The sequence below is a fragment of the Drosophila persimilis genome, unplaced genomic scaffold (genome assembly GCF_003286085.1).
Source record: "Drosophila persimilis strain 14011-0111.01,24,50 unplaced genomic scaffold, DperRS2 tig00000676-arrow-arrow-pilon, whole genome shotgun sequence".
NCBI classification, from domain to species: domain Eukaryota; kingdom Metazoa; phylum Arthropoda; class Insecta; order Diptera; family Drosophilidae; genus Drosophila; species Drosophila persimilis.
The window spans coordinates 282,805-297,458 of record NW_020825332.1 but is presented as its reverse complement, the minus strand read 5'-3'; the positions used below and the strand labels follow the sequence as shown (position 1 = coordinate 297,458).

Sequence of the window (14,654 nt, the reverse complement as noted above, 5' to 3'; positions counted from 1 at the left end):
GCTGTTTAGTTAACTAACTCGACTATTTGGCAAGTGTCTGCAGACGCAACTTGCATGCGGATGACGGCAGGTGGATGGTGGATGGTAGATGGTGGATTGACAGCGACCGAAACGATTGCAGCGCTTATGTCATACTTATTGTATATATTGCCACCACTCGAAAGAGTAATTACAATATAATTGCCCTCTCACTGCTCACTGCTCTGGTTACAGGTTACATCGGTTAATACTCTCACACACACACACACAAGGAAATCTCTGAAATTGCTTTTCAGCGAGAAGTTATCCAATTCCCAGTGCAGAAGCACCCATACCCATGTATCATATGTACATATTTATGTTTGTGTGTGTGTGCACCTCTGCAGTACTGAGACGAGACGAGACGAAATGAAAACGAACGCTGGAGAGCTGAGGAAATAACCGAATCGAAGTCAAGCCCTGCTGAGCTTAGGCTTGTCTCACGGCAAAGCTTGGGGCAGAACAACGGGTTCTTTCATTCTTCTTCCTCTGCTTTGCCCTTTGTTTCCGTTTGAGGTTTCTCGCGCTTGTTTACACAGTGCTATTCGCACTTGGACTCGGACACGGACTAGCATTTGTTTTGCTCGCTGTTCTTCAAAGGGTTCATCGACTTGCACTCGAAACGTCTGCCGCTCTCTCGGATGCAACTTGGATGCAACTTAAATTACTGATTATCGCCTATCGACGCGACGATTTCATTTTCACGCACTTCTATCAATGAACTGCACGAAAGCGGGTTTCTCCCAGTCAATGAACTGACAAAAGAAAACTCGAATGAGGAGAAAAGCCGCAAATAGAGAAATGAAACTCATCCCAGGCACATGGGGACGCCGGACCAGACAACAGAGAACAGACAACGGACATCGGACATCGGACAACGTACAACGGAAAATAAATGCCATACTTCCGTGTTCTCCTCCCCGTGGCCTACAACGTCACCGTTGCTTCTTCTGCTCTCGCATTCCGCGGATGACTCGATTAACAATGTCAATTGTAAATGCTTCTCCCAAATATTTAAAAGTAAAGTACACAAGCCGAAGAGAGCACGATGCTACAGCAAGTGCGGATGCATGTAGAAGGCGGAAGCGAAAACAACAAGGGCGGATACAGAACGGGAAGGGGACAGAGAGCAAGAGTTGCGATTTCCTTATTATCCTTATCAGTAGGAATGCTCTTCACACACTTCATGTGGGGTCGTTTATACAGACAGACATACCTTATTATTGTTCAGTCCAAAGTTGATTATGCAGATGGGTGTTGGTCGGTGAGGGTGTAATCCACTTTGGGCCAATCGCAGGTTTGGCGATCTGGTATCAATTGGCGCAGATAAGCAGGGTTTGCCACTTTCACTTGTAGCTTTTTACATTGGAAATCACAAACAACGGAGCGGTGTGGAGAGGACAGGAGAGGAGAGCACAAATTCCTCCTATTATGCTTCACGCACGGTCACAGTGACGGATATAGATGCTGAGGCTGAGGCAGAGGCAGGTGGAAGTGAGAAGGCGCCACTGTGACACCTTTGTTGTTGCCCACGGATTTTGTTGCTTTTGCCTGCACTCTACTCTTTTCGGTTTGGTTTCTGCGAAGCCAGCTATGCCCAGCAGTAAACAATTGAATGTTGTAGTTGCACAAGCAACCACAGCTACGGCTACAACTACAACTACAGCCACGGCACAACTACACGGACGCGACTTGCAAAATCTCGTTTCGGTATTGCTGCACGAGTATGTGTGTGTGTGTGTTTTGTGGGTGTATGGGTTTGTATGTGCAAGCGACAACGACAGCGAAAACTCAACGAGAAAATCACAATTTGGCGACACTTGTTTCAATATTTGATCCACATATTGCTTAATTCAACATATCTTTGTTGCTTTTTAGAACATAAACACATAAGCAGCTACTTGAACGAACAAGACACAAGCGAACACACACGGACGAAGGAACAAAAAAAAAAAAAGAGACGCGCCCAAAACAGTGTGTATACAAGGGAATACAAGTAGTCGCGATTACTTCAATAATCTTGTTTGTTTTATGTGTATACCACATTAATTTCTGCGGGCACTAGCAAGCACAAGAGACACAACAATCCACAATTCATATTTTTATTTTCCCATTTCCATGAACAATTTTTAATGTTGGTAAAAAAAAAACACCACCGACCACGAGTTTATAAAATTTTCCCGCTGGAAAATACACAGGCACGGAACATATCATAAATTTGTTTCTTTTCTTGTATTGGCTAAAAACGCCCGAACGTACAGCCGGAGCAAAAAAAAAAGGTTCAAAACTGCTCTCTATATATTAATTTAGTGTTATTTACTTCAAAACGACACGCGCAGCAACCGCTCGGTTCAAAAAAAGTGGAAGTTTTGACATTCGTTGGTCCGATGAAAAACGAGCTTAACCCACTTAACCCCCCTATATTTAAACAGCTCAGCAGCTTGAATAAAACAGCCGAAAAAATTACTATTTGTATATTCTTCTTGTATCCTTGATTCTTCCTCTTTCCCGACAACGAAAATATCCATGATATCTTTCACCTGAAATGCGCCAAAATTATTAAAATATTATTATTTTCAGTGGTATTTTAAAATACCCCCTGGTCTACAATGGGTTAATCGTTCTTCATCGAGTATTGGAAACCATATTCTTTGATTTTGATATTCGATTTGATATTACTAGCTAGCTAAGACTTCCATACCTGAACACATAATTTTATCCAATTGCTAGATCAATTTTCTTCAGGACATGTTAGTTTTGATTACTCCTTTCTATAGAATTTGGTTTAAGAAACGGTTTTAGCGATAAAGGTCAAGCAAATGAGTAATCGGTGCTAGTGCTCAATTTTGATATTCCGTTGAATAATGCTGGCTAACTAAGACTCCCAGCTCTGCCCACATAATTTTATGCCATTGATGAATAAATTTTCTACCAGATTGCTTACTTTTAAGTAATCTTTTTATTGTATAGTGTAGAAAACAAGGTTTAAGCAAAAAAGTTCAACAACAGAACAGTGGCAAGGTAAGTGAGTATGGAATGTCGTAATTTCTTACATGTTGCTGGTATTTGAAGACTTGTTGCTTGTCAACTGGAGTATGGGCATTTATATACCCTATTTCCAAACAGTTTTTAAAAAGGAATTAATAAAGAAATTTTCTTGAATTGATATGTTTTAGACGTATTCATGCATTTGATCAGTTTCGTGTACACATATCCTAATCCCGATACCAATTCTTGGTCTCTGTAATAAGAGAACAAGCTGCAAAATTTCGTTGTGATAGCTTTAAAGTAGAGACTGACTAGTTTATATGTACATAAATTGGAAACAGATGACAAACATTTCCACAATTCTATAATATCCATTTCTCCCAGGGTATGCAGAATGTTGCTCATTTCTCGGCACATGAGTCTGGCCCATACAAAATGAATGTTGCCAACGGTAAAAATCTTAAGGGTGTGTAATGAGCATGGTTCCGACGAAAAATCCCTCCATGAAGAGAGGATTTCCCACCACATAGAGAGCAATTCCCAAAAAAAAAGAGAACACGTCCCATCAAACTATAGCGCCAAGTAGAAAATATTTGAAATTCAATGGGCGACAAGGATTTAAATGCAATCCATTAGAATAAATGATGCACGGAAATGATAACATTTTGAGCAGCATTAATTTATTACATGGCAAATGCATGGTAGCCACACATATTCTCAACAATGGGAGGAAATAGATGGTATGGACAACGGGAAAAACGGCTTAGAAAATTCAGTGCATACTAGGTAAAATACACCCTTATATACCTTTAAAAACAAAATTCAAATTGTGTCTTCAAGGTATATTGTCCTCACACTCGCCGAGGTGTGGTTCGTAAAGGCCTTTGGCTGTTTTTGCCTCCTGTCCATACCCCTTTCCATATCCCATTCAAAACGATGTTCTTCCGACTCATTTTTTCGTTGCATGCATGAGCAGCAGTGTGGCCGTTTGACCCTCAGAAATAAACCGATGATAACAACCAACCAAACCGGATATAGTTTTTAAATTCTTTTTGTAGATTCCTCCTATTCTGCAGAATATAGCTAATTTCTCGCCAAATGAGGCTGGTCCATGCAAATTGAATGCGGCGAATATTAAGACTCACTGTTGCTACCACTTCATACCGATTCAAAAAAAGCGAAGAGGGCCAATAACCGATTCGAAAAGAGCAGCTAGAGCTGCGCGCCAAAATGTCATGGTTTGAAAATCAATGACTAATTTGAATTCTACCAATGCATGTGAATACATATATGTATGTAAAGCCTAATCTTCATTCTTCTGTGGAGCTCTAGGGTCGAATTTTCTTGAGAAATAGTCGTACAGCTTTCAGACATTATTGCATCTGCATCTTGCACCGATTTTCCGCTTTCGTTTGCATCTGGTGGTGGATCTGGTAGATCTGTTGGATGGATGGCATAAATTGAATAATGCGTTTTTAAGTGACGCTTAGACGCATTCTTCAGTAAATTGTCTGCAATTGTCTGGGCAGCTCAAATTAGAAACATGCACAAACACACACACATGTGCACACACGCACACATACACATGCAGAAAAGATCTTGAGGCGAGGCGTAGATTAGGCCCTAGATGGACTGCTGTGCTCTGCTCTGGCTGGCTGCCTGGCTGGGCCTTGCGTGAGTTCAACAATCTGTAAATTGGTCGACAGAATGAGTCGTCAAGTAAGAGGGTATCTCTCGATGTAAATTGTGCTACATGCCGCTGCAATTGGACGCTCCCCCAGTTCCCGATTGTCCGCCTCATTTATTTGATTGAATTGACTTTTCTCTGATACCATCGTCGCAACAAGATGTCTGTCATCTGGTGCCCAGTGCTGGCTCCCCCTCCTCCAGCTGTTCCGTTCCCCCAAATGGCTTCAACGCACTCGCTAGGGGTTGCAACAGAGAACAAACCCCTTAAATTCGGCACGCCTGCACCCCCGCCCACCCGCACGCTGCTCCAGCTGGACTGGATCTCGAGGCATCGGCGGACTTAAGGCAGACATATCCACTCGAATCCGAACTTCACACAGAAATTTGGCACACCGCACACTGAATGAAGCGGAATGGCGTGGAAAACTCATGCTCCGCGTACCGAGGGGGAGACAGGGGCGACAGAACACTGTGTGGCTTTGGGGCTATGGATTTTTAATAATACTTCAACTGTTCTGGTTGCTTGTTCACACATCGGAGTGCGGAATGGAATGCTGTGGCGGCATTGGGATGCGGGAGTGGGGCTCTGATTGCGGATGACTGAGCTCTGTGGTGGGGGAAGGCGATAGGGCGCTCATAGGAAATCAGTTCAGACATTTTTGTTGGATTTGGATGGCAGGAATTCGATGAAACCAAACCATAACTCAGGCCTTTGCATGGTCCACCCTGGGGCCGGGTTTTGGCCTGCATATTCCTGCTGCTGGGCCAAGGTCTGGGCAATGCCGAGTGGGCTCCACAGTCCCTGAATCGTATATATTTAGACACGTCACAGGAATGCCGGCTGGCACTTACTGTTCACCCGATAATTGAGCTGGGAGTCGAGTTCGACTAGAGCCAAAGGGGGGCAGCGTAGCCGCGGGCCGAATGCCAAACGAGACTGACTCTCGAAATGCACTTGGCCCTGCATACGTGCATCTCCGATACACAATACATATGATATGTATATACTTTAGCTGCAAGGTTTGTACGGAACGAGCATGGAACTTTTCACACTTTCCAGCGGGTGGGTTGGCGGCTGCCAAGTGATTTCTGATTGTAAACATGTGTGCCATGGGCACCGCCTCTTTGACAGTTCAAGAGCGTCAAGAGCGAAGTCGGTTTCCAAATAGCTGCCGGCATCAGATCAGCAGCACGCTTCAAGTGGCTGCCCCGTGTGGCAAACAAAAAACATACAAAATACTTCAGAGCACAAAAATTTCATTCATCCGAATGGATCTGCTCTGTCTCACTCTCCTCGGTTTGGCCCTGGCTCTGCGGCACAGCCCAAATAGACGTTGAATGTTGCATTTCGAATGTGCATCCACGCAATTGCATATCTGCTGAAGTCCTGTGGCACCCACCACCAAGGGGCTGGAGGTGGGTATGTAGTTGGGGACATATGTATTGGTTCTATTTTAAGCATCCCCTCGAGGCAGCAACTGCGAAAATGAAGTGGCGGCAGTTAAACGAACGGGTGTTGCCCCACGCAAATGCACATGCACCAAAACTCATTCCTGTGCCACATTCGGATGGTGCATCAGCAACCATGGAATGCACTGTGGACCCAGGGGGAATCCCACGGTCCATGGATGGAATGGACTGGGATGGGGACCATCTGCCACATGCCCCATATGCGCTGTCATGCTATTTTCGGCAACGTGAGTCTTCCAACGAAGATGCCTGCTGCTGCCGCTTCTGCTGCTCGAGTTGAGCTTCCTCCAGATGAGTGTTCCAGATCGAAATTGAGAATTTGTTTATGGCATGCCACTATCCCCAGTCCCAGTCCCACTCCCTGTCCCCCATTCCCCATTCCCCAAGCCTGTAGCCCTGCTATGGCATTCCCCATAGCCACCCTAACCGCACTTCAAAGATGTCGTACTTCACACATCTCATAGTGTATTTTTATCAAACGTTTTCGAAATACAAAAAGCAGCGGGCGAATGCCCGAACACGGGTGTGACGCCCAATCTTATTGAACAAATATTTTGAGTGCCTTGTCCGGGTAGTGGGGATTAATAATGTAGTACCTTCCCTTTCTAGAGAGGCGCGCCTTCGGGCAGCGTCGTTGAGGATCTCTGTGGAGCATAAAGAAAACAAAAGACGGATTTAGTGCTGGTTTACCCCCTGAGAAAAGAGCAGGGAGCAGGGAGCAGGGGGACCCCGATCTCAAGCTGTTTATATACACAAATTCAATGGAGCCACGGAACAAGGCGGCACGCAGCAGCAGCAGCTCCTCCCCGATGATGGTATGGTATCCTAGACGAAGGTTAATTGATTGGCTGGATTAGAGATCCGAATGATTGCCTCTTTTGCGTGACTCTGGGCTCATTCTGCGGGCGGCAGCCCGGTTTGAGGATCTGTCTGTCTCTCTAGAGATGGCTGATGGCCGACTTTCAAAAGGATGAATAAACAAAAGCGGTACGCAGGAGCGTGAGGGTCATGGGGTGCAGAGTGTGTTTACTTGGGCCACGCCGCACAGGATGTGCGTGTCATCGGACAAGGGGTGCGCCCTTCCCCGAATCGCTGGCCTGCACGTGGTGAACACACCCCGTGACGCATTCCTGCGGCACGCACATAGGTCGGGCGCGCTCATTGTGCCAAGTCCTATTTGGGTCATGTTCTAGTAGAGGCAGCCAGCCAGGGGATGGTTAGCTACTCAATTTAAATTCCACTTTTGCCTCCATGTACCCCGAATATTGAACAGCTCGAGCTTCTAGGTGTTTCGCCACCCAAGCAAAGTCCTCGCCTATATCCCCTATGTTCCTAACACTTCATTAATTTCGAGTGAAATGTGATGTGAAGCATTCGCCACGCCTGCGCATTGCCTTCGTCTTTCAGCTGTGTATCAGCTATCCGGAATGGAAATGGCTTTCGGAACGCGTGCTAATGGGTTTCCCTGACAGACAACGGATCACCACCAGCCAACCGATGTACTCCGAAAGTACACGTTTTGAGGCCACCATACGGCACGTAACGATTTCATGGGCTGCATTCCTTCGCTCCGAGACTCTTGGCTTGAATTTACCTTAGATTAGTTGCGAACAAGGCAGACTCGTACTCACCGGACATTAAAGGCATCTCTACTTCCGCTTTCTGCCGCCTCCACCTCCACGTCCACCTTTACCTCCTCCTCTACCGCCACCGCCACCGCCTCCTCGGCCTCCACCTCCACCTCTTCCTCCACCAGTTGCTTGAGCTCGAGGTCTTTGATCCTTCCTCATGCTGCGCTTGCGGTTCTCCGCTTTTCGCTCTGCGTTATCTTCGTTGCGCTTCTTGATGAGCTCGAGGCGCATGCGGGACTTGACGATTTGCTCGGGTCGACGCAGCTCCTTGTCGGGGCCACCCATTCGTTTTTTAAGCTCCACCTTCACATTGTGGCGCGCATGTCGGCTGACTGGGTAGCGCTGGGCATGGCTCAACGGCTTGCGGCTGTCCTCATCGTTGCCAGCGGTCTCACGCTCCACCTGCTCCTCGATCTTGGACTTCTCCTTCCAATCCGTGTAGCGACCCGTCTTGAAGGAAGCAGGAATCCAAGCGCCAGATTCGGTGCGAATTTTGTTGGCCCGGGGATCCTGCACGGACACCATTTTCTTCTTGATGCGGTCCCATTTCTTCAGCCCGGGCTTGTGCTTCGCGTCTTGTGCAGAGTTGCGATCCACAACCGAGAACTCGGCATTCTGTGCTTGTCGCTCGAACGTGTTGATGGCCAGACCATCCTCGGTGTGCTTGTCGGCCGACTGATAGGGCACGTAATGCTCTGCGTCCTTGGTGTTGGCACTGCGCTTCTTCCTCTTTGGCTTCTCTTTGTACAGGTCATCCATGTGCAGACGTCGCTTCGGCGCCACGACCTTGTTAAATGTACTACTAATGGCCTCTTCATCGGCGGTGTCCATTCTGGCTGTGCTTGGCTCCTGTATTTCAGCGTCCCTTTGAGCCTCGTCAACATCCTCGTCAGCGCGCTGCTGTCGGAACTTTTTGATGACCTCCGCGTGCTCTGAGCGCTTTGTCTTCATCACAACGAATTGAGTGGACTTCTGTGTGCAGTTGAGCTCGAAAACGGTCTGCAACAAATAATCGAAGAAATTAGAGTGTTTGCTGGGAAAATAATGGGGGCTATCATACTCCACACGGCCTAAAGTTGCGCATTTTGACCAGTATGTCGTGCTTGTCCTCCTGCAACTTGCGCTCGGCAGCAGCCACCTCTTCCCGAGACTCACTCGACTGGCCATTGACCTCGGCGGCTTGGGCGAGCGCGGGAGCAGCGGTGAAGAAATCCTCCAGGGGCTTTAGTGCATAGAATTTAATCTTCTTGACGCGCGCGTTCGCATCTGTTGAGGCCACTGGACGCGAGCTCAAGTACTTCTTGTAGGCATTCTCGCTGGTGCGTAATACTCCGGCCTAAACAGAACAAGAGAAAAGCCATGAATAATGTGCAGAACCACTCGTATAACTACTTACTATATGGTGACTCTTCTTTATCTCGTTCACGCTCAGATGCTCCTCCTCCAGCAGGTCTTGTGGAATGGTGCCCATGGTGGAGCTGTCGTGGATATTGAAGGGCCTATTGAGGAACAAGTGCAGGTCCAGCAAGTGGGCAGTGTCATCGGTGGAGAATATGGAATACGCGGTGCCAGTACGTCCCGCTCGGGCACATCGTCCCACACGGTGCACAAAGAGCTTGGGCTTTCCCGGAAAGTGAAGGTTGACCACATAGTCCAGGCTTGGTATGTCTATTCCGCGCGCCGCCACGTCGGTGACTATCAGTACCGAAACCTTTTTGTTCACAAACTTGGCCGTGTTGATCTTACGCGCAGCTGGGTCCAGGCTGGAGTAGACGGATGTGTTGGAGATGCCAGCTTCCCCGAGTATAAAGGAAATCAGTTCAACGTGATGCTGTGTGCCGGCAAACACAACGGTTTGCGACTCCTTGGGGATAACATATTTGAGCAGAACCACGAGGGCTGTGTAGCGGTCATCGGGCCGGCAATGTAGAAACTTTAAGGCCAATGCGTCTGGCAGTTTTGACTCCACATCCAAGCGTATGAGGACTGGATCGTTTAATCCGGCGCGTGCAAAGTCCACTAATAGCTTGGGCAGCGTAGCGGAGAACATAACCATTTGGCGTGTAGCAGGCAGTCGATGCAGCGTTTCATTCAACTGCTCGCCGAAGCCCATTTCAAAGAGGCGATCGGCTTCATCAAACACTACATAATCTGCAAAGATGAAGGTAGACATTGGTTATTGGCGTTATGCATTTGCACACAAGCAGGGGGCCCAAATACTGACCTATGGAGTTTAACTTTAGGTCCATTTCAACGCACAGATGGAGGAAACGGCCCGGCGTGGCGACAATAACATCCGGGCATGTGTGGATAGCCGAGAACTGCGAGTCCATTGAGTCGCCACCGAGTACCAGAATGGTCTTCAGCTCCATAAAACGACCCAGTTCCTTGATAAACTTGTATGTTTGCACTGCCAACTCCCGAGTGGGCGATAGTATCAAGGCGCGAGCGCCCTTTGTTGGATCGCGACGCTGAAGCTTCTCGAACAGAGGTATCAAGAAGCACGCTGTTTTGCCAGAGCCAGTTTTGGCCATGGCGACAACATCTCGTCCCTCCAAGATGAGTGGAATGGTCTTCCTTTGAATAGGCGTAGGCACTTTGTAGCCGCGCTTTGTGATGCCTTTGATTAGTTCAAAGCCCAGACCCATGGACTGAAACCCGCCGCTTTTCTTTGATTTGGGTTTACTCTTGAGGATGTCGTCGCCCCGTCCACCGCCACCCGCATCGTTGTCCAACGAAGGAAAACCAGGTATCTCATCTGATTGCTTTTTACCCTGTCGGAAGAGAACAGCTCAATTTCATTGTCGTGCAATTTTTATTTATTTCCATTCTCCTTACCATTTTGCCTACACGTGCAACGGATGGGTTATCGATACAGCTATATCGATACTATATCGATTCACGAATGTCGTACTACACTCGATATTTGTCGACGCTAGATTTAATTTTCGGGTACACATTTAAATAATTCGACTAAATGCAGTGCAGACTTCTTTATGATCTTGCAGGTGTTGTCGACATTCGTTCCCCTGAACACCAAAGGAATGTCTCGGGTGTCGTGTGTCCTCCGCCACGGCCTCAATCTGCCCTCAATACCCAGCCACAGCCAGCAGTAAAACAAAAATGTTTCATATTAATACAAATCTGTTAGAAAATGTTATGAAACCGCTCAAACAATTTGTGTTTAGCAACTGAACTTAAACTTAGCTGATTAGCTTGATAAACTATTCTTAAAACTTAAAACTTAACTGTTGAGCTCCTTCATTAGAAAACTGTACGCCGATACGTGCGCCAGCAGTCAATATAGTGACATATTAAATAAAAAGTTCCCTCCGGTGGTATGCACTAGTGCTATCCGCTATTTACATAGAAGTTTATTCTAGGTCCTAACTACAAGTCACCTAAATAATCGATTTCTGCCTCCGATTCGCGAATGAACACAAGCTGCTCCAAGCGGTCAATGCGTTTCAGCATTTGCTCCTTTTCTCGGTGAAAGGAATCCACCCGCCGGCGCAATTCCTCGTTCTGCCGTCGAAGATCGTGCAGTTGCCGACAAATTTCAGAAGAAGTCAGCAGCGGCATTACATTAGCGCCCTTTGCGCCGAGCTTTGCTACGTTGCCCACAGCCTTGCTGGCAACTCCGTTGCTTGTTGTCCCGAGGGCAGCTCCACGTGCTGGGGATGGACGCAGCTGTATTGTCTGCACGGTGCCCACTTGGCCCCTCAGCGTGCTCGCCGTAGCGGGACTCGCCGCGGGGGCCTGCTGGGACGATGGGGAAATAATGTCGTTCAGCAGCTGCTGCTGCTCATCCAGCATGCTGGGTTCCAGGGTTCTCGGAACGGATGGAAGTTTCAGCTAAAAGTAGACAAGATGATGACCATGATGAGTTTTACTTTCGTACATTCAAGCATAGCGGCGCTTAGGAGAAATTAAACCAAACTAATCTTAGCAATAGAAAACCAAAACAACGCCACCACAAACCTGACGAGACTGAAGCTGACGCATGTTCACCAGTTTGGTGCCATCGGGGAGCTGACGTACCATTCCAGAGCTTTGACCATGTATAGAAGATGAAAAATAAACACGATTAGACAGGCTGCTGGCAACTACCGAGGATGCCGGCCTACCTTGCCAATGATGCGGGTATTTTCTGTAAGGACTTTGCCTGATTGTCCGTCCCGCAAAGTTTCTTAAAATCAGTCAACGAGATTATGCGTATGTTCTGCTTAGAAAAAGAACGTCAGTAATGGTGTTACGTAGAGGGAACCACCACATGGGTCTGTCTACCTTGTTCTTGGACACCCCAGGCGGATTGGACGATGCTGGCTCCTTTTGCTTGATGACATTCATCCGAATCTTCTGGGGGGGCGAGTTATTGGGTGTGAGACGAAGACCCACATTTGGGTTTTTGCTGGCACTTCCATTCACATATTGCTTGATGTTTATGCTCGACTTTGTTTCGTGCAACAGCATACGGCCTCCTTCGGAGAGCACGAGCTGTCGACCGTTTTGCAGTGCCGTATTCAACATTTCCTTGGAGGCGTCGTCGTCGTTCTCCTGCATCATGTCTGCAATGCCGTGGGTCTTGAGCATGTTCAATGCCGAGTTGCCCAACACGTTAGTGTCTGCAAAAGGACAACTTGGTTGCTACATTTTTTCTGATTTAATTAATAATGTTTTACTTACGGCCGCGGAGGTTTTCCAGGACATCCATTCTTTCTTCGACTGACATTTCTGTATCTTCACTCCTTTTGGTGTCCCCGGGCTCGTTCATTATTGAATTGACCGCCTCACTGGTTTCCTTCTACGAATCAAATATAATACATAATATTAATAGTTAGCCTTCTGACTGGCATTCATTGGGTGTTTGTTAATTCTCTACAGTCCAAAGTGTGGGGTATTATGGGACGGGACATTTCGGAGCTTGGAGCAATTTTGTAGCAACCAAATATGGAATATTTGAGGTACATACTCTGCTTTTATGTGTCTGCCGCTGGAATCGGTTTATCGCATTCGTCGGTAGTGAGAAATCGTATATGGATAAGTTGATAAGTAAGCGTAAAAACTAGGGACTAACGGAAACTAAGAGTATCCTGTACACACACACACATACACACACACAAAACTCTGTTTGGCACTCACCTCCGTTTCTTCGTTAAACTTTCGACTGGCCTGGGCCTGCCGCGCCGCCTCCAGTTCCGCCAATACATCCGCCTGTTCAGTGTACACGGCCAATGCAATTGGGGTCTTGCCGAATTTCGAAACTAGCGACACATCCGCCTGGCATTTTAGTAACATTCGCACAATGGTTTTGTGCTTCTTCTCCACAGCCCAATGAAGCGGCGTCATTCGAAGCTGTGCGATGGGACATAGTCACGTTATTGAATCATGGTAAAACTCGTTTCTTACCATGTCTCGAGAATTGACGCTGCACTTGAGCGCCAACAATAATCTGACTACTCGCTCGTGGCCGTAGTAGCAGGCTAAATGCAGAGGCGTTCTGTCCACCTTTGTTTTGGCGTCCATATTGATGCCGCCCTGTAGAAGTATTTCACAGATTTCCAGTTGATTGTTCATGGCAGCAAAGTGCAGAGCGGACATTCCCAGCCAGTCGGAGGCAAAGGGGGCTCCATGTGCAAGCGTCGTTTTGACGCCAGTCACATCGCTGTCCCTTGCGCATTGAAGCAGTTGCTTTCCCAGGTCAACAACAGTTGATGTTCCAGACCCATTGCCCTTCTTTAGTTGGTGTTCCCCTTCGGTCCGCTAGACAACCAAAAAACGTTAATTTAGCCTCGATATGATACTCTTGCTACTTACAATTTCGTAGTGAAGCAAGTTGGAATGCTCAGTGGGATCCATTGGATACACATTTCCATCCGCTCGGAGTGTAGCGACAACCTTGCTGGGGCCGCCTTGGCTCTGCATTTTAGCATGCAAACACTTTCAGCAGCACGATGAACCTCTTAGTAAGCATACCTGCAAGCTGATTTTCTGATAAAATAAGCCAATCGCCCCGACAAAAAGAAATGTTTATGTTTTCCAACTAAATTTACCAGGGATGTGGAATCTGTCGATATACTTTTCAGCACGATGGTCTTGCAGCCCTAGTTGTACAGCTATATAAGCAGGGTTGCTATCGATAACACTTGAACGATAGTGGCAGTTGATATACATTTTTAAATTTCACGCTCAGGCACATTTTTTTTCTCTTTTTTTTAATATGCAGCTGTTAGTTTTAAAACAAGACAGTACAGACAGATTGCTGTAATCAGCAAAAAAAAACAGCAAAAACGTATACATAATTGTGCAGAGTTGCTTTCTTTCTTGTGGGAGCCCTGCATATATTGATACATTTCACCGACACAATGTCATATCTTATCACCGATACAATGCCAGAACACGAGCTGTTTATTTCGTGTAGTATTATTCTAGTAAGCAACTTCTGCGGTCGAATTCGGTTTTATTTAATTTTAGCGCAGTGAACTTACATTTTTCCACATGTACGTAAAATTAAAAAAAAAATTGTACATACATATGTATGTACTAGGTAGCCGTTGGGCGTTAGGCGTTAGCCGTTATACGTGCGTCCAAAATCATTATTCACCTTCATTATCCAATACTGCTTCGTCCTAGTGCTTATCATTACATTTTTCAAGGGTTTGTCATTCACTGACAATGTACTTTTATTAGCTGGCACATATTCCAAGAAAGTAATTCTGAAAAAATGTTTCTACTAGCGCAATTATGTACATTATCAATCTGACGTCATGTGTTTGATAAAGATAACTGTAAATGAGACAAATTTTTGTGCCTTGGTTTCGAATACAGATAAGATAAATACGTACGTATTTTATAGCA

The 14,654-nt window shown here is 46.5% G+C and overlaps 2 protein-coding genes across 3 annotated transcripts; both read right to left on the bottom strand.

Annotated features, from left to right (window-relative positions):
* Positions 1–6,610: 6,610 nt before the first annotated feature.
* On the bottom strand, positions 6,611–10,651 carry LOC6601102 (ATP-dependent RNA helicase DDX54). The gene is made up of 6 exons (XM_002026031.2): positions 10,635–10,651; positions 10,021–10,570; positions 9,193–9,947; positions 8,857–9,132; positions 7,797–8,795; positions 6,611–6,809 (listed from the first exon to the last, which is right to left on the bottom strand). The coding sequence occupies exons 1-5, from the start codon at positions 10,635–10,637 to the stop codon at positions 7,815–7,817; spliced, it is 2,565 nt and encodes an 854-aa protein (XP_002026067.1). The 5' UTR covers positions 10,638–10,651; the 3' UTR covers positions 6,611–6,809; positions 7,797–7,814.
* Positions 10,652–10,922: 271 nt separating this feature from the next.
* On the bottom strand, positions 10,923–13,779 carry LOC6601103 (GA-binding protein subunit beta-1). Of its 2 annotated transcripts, XM_026991630.1 has the most exons (9): positions 13,614–13,779; positions 13,206–13,559; positions 12,939–13,151; positions 12,769–12,789; positions 12,483–12,600; positions 12,084–12,421; positions 11,924–12,018; positions 11,778–11,847; positions 10,923–11,651 (listed from the first exon to the last, which is right to left on the bottom strand). In XM_026991630.1, the coding sequence occupies exons 1-9, from the start codon at positions 13,719–13,721 to the stop codon at positions 11,187–11,189; spliced, it is 1,782 nt and encodes a 593-aa protein (XP_026847431.1). In that variant the 5' UTR covers positions 13,722–13,779; the 3' UTR covers positions 10,923–11,186. The 2 variants fall into 2 exon arrangements, with proteins under 2 accessions (XP_026847431.1, XP_002026068.1); XM_002026032.2 differs by lacking the exon at positions 12,769–12,789 and having other exon boundaries at positions 11,187–11,651.
* Positions 13,780–14,654: the final 875 nt, after the last annotated feature.

Bases quoted from the DNA above. Each gene is read 5' to 3' on its own strand.
- LOC6601103 (XM_026991630.1), bottom strand. From the start codon at position 13,721: ATGCAGAGCCAAGGCGGCCCCAGCAAGGTTGTCGCTACACTCCGAGCG. The intron at 13,560-13,613 runs GTAAGTAGCAAG...TTGGTTGTCTAG, and splicing joins ACTTGCTTCACTACGAAATT to CGGACCGAAGGGGAACACCA. The intron at 12,601-12,768 runs GTATGTACCTCA...TTTGATTCGTAG, and splicing joins GGCAGACACATAAAAGCAGA to AAGGAAACCAGTGAGGCGGT.
- LOC6601102 (XM_002026031.2), bottom strand. The intron at 9,133-9,192 runs GTAAGTAGTTAT...TGTTCTGTTTAG, and splicing joins TAAAGAAGAGTCACCATATA to GCCGGAGTATTACGCACCAG. The intron at 8,796-8,856 runs GTATGATAGCCC...TATTTGTTGCAG, and splicing joins GCAACTTTAGGCCGTGTGGA to ACCGTTTTCGAGCTCAACTG.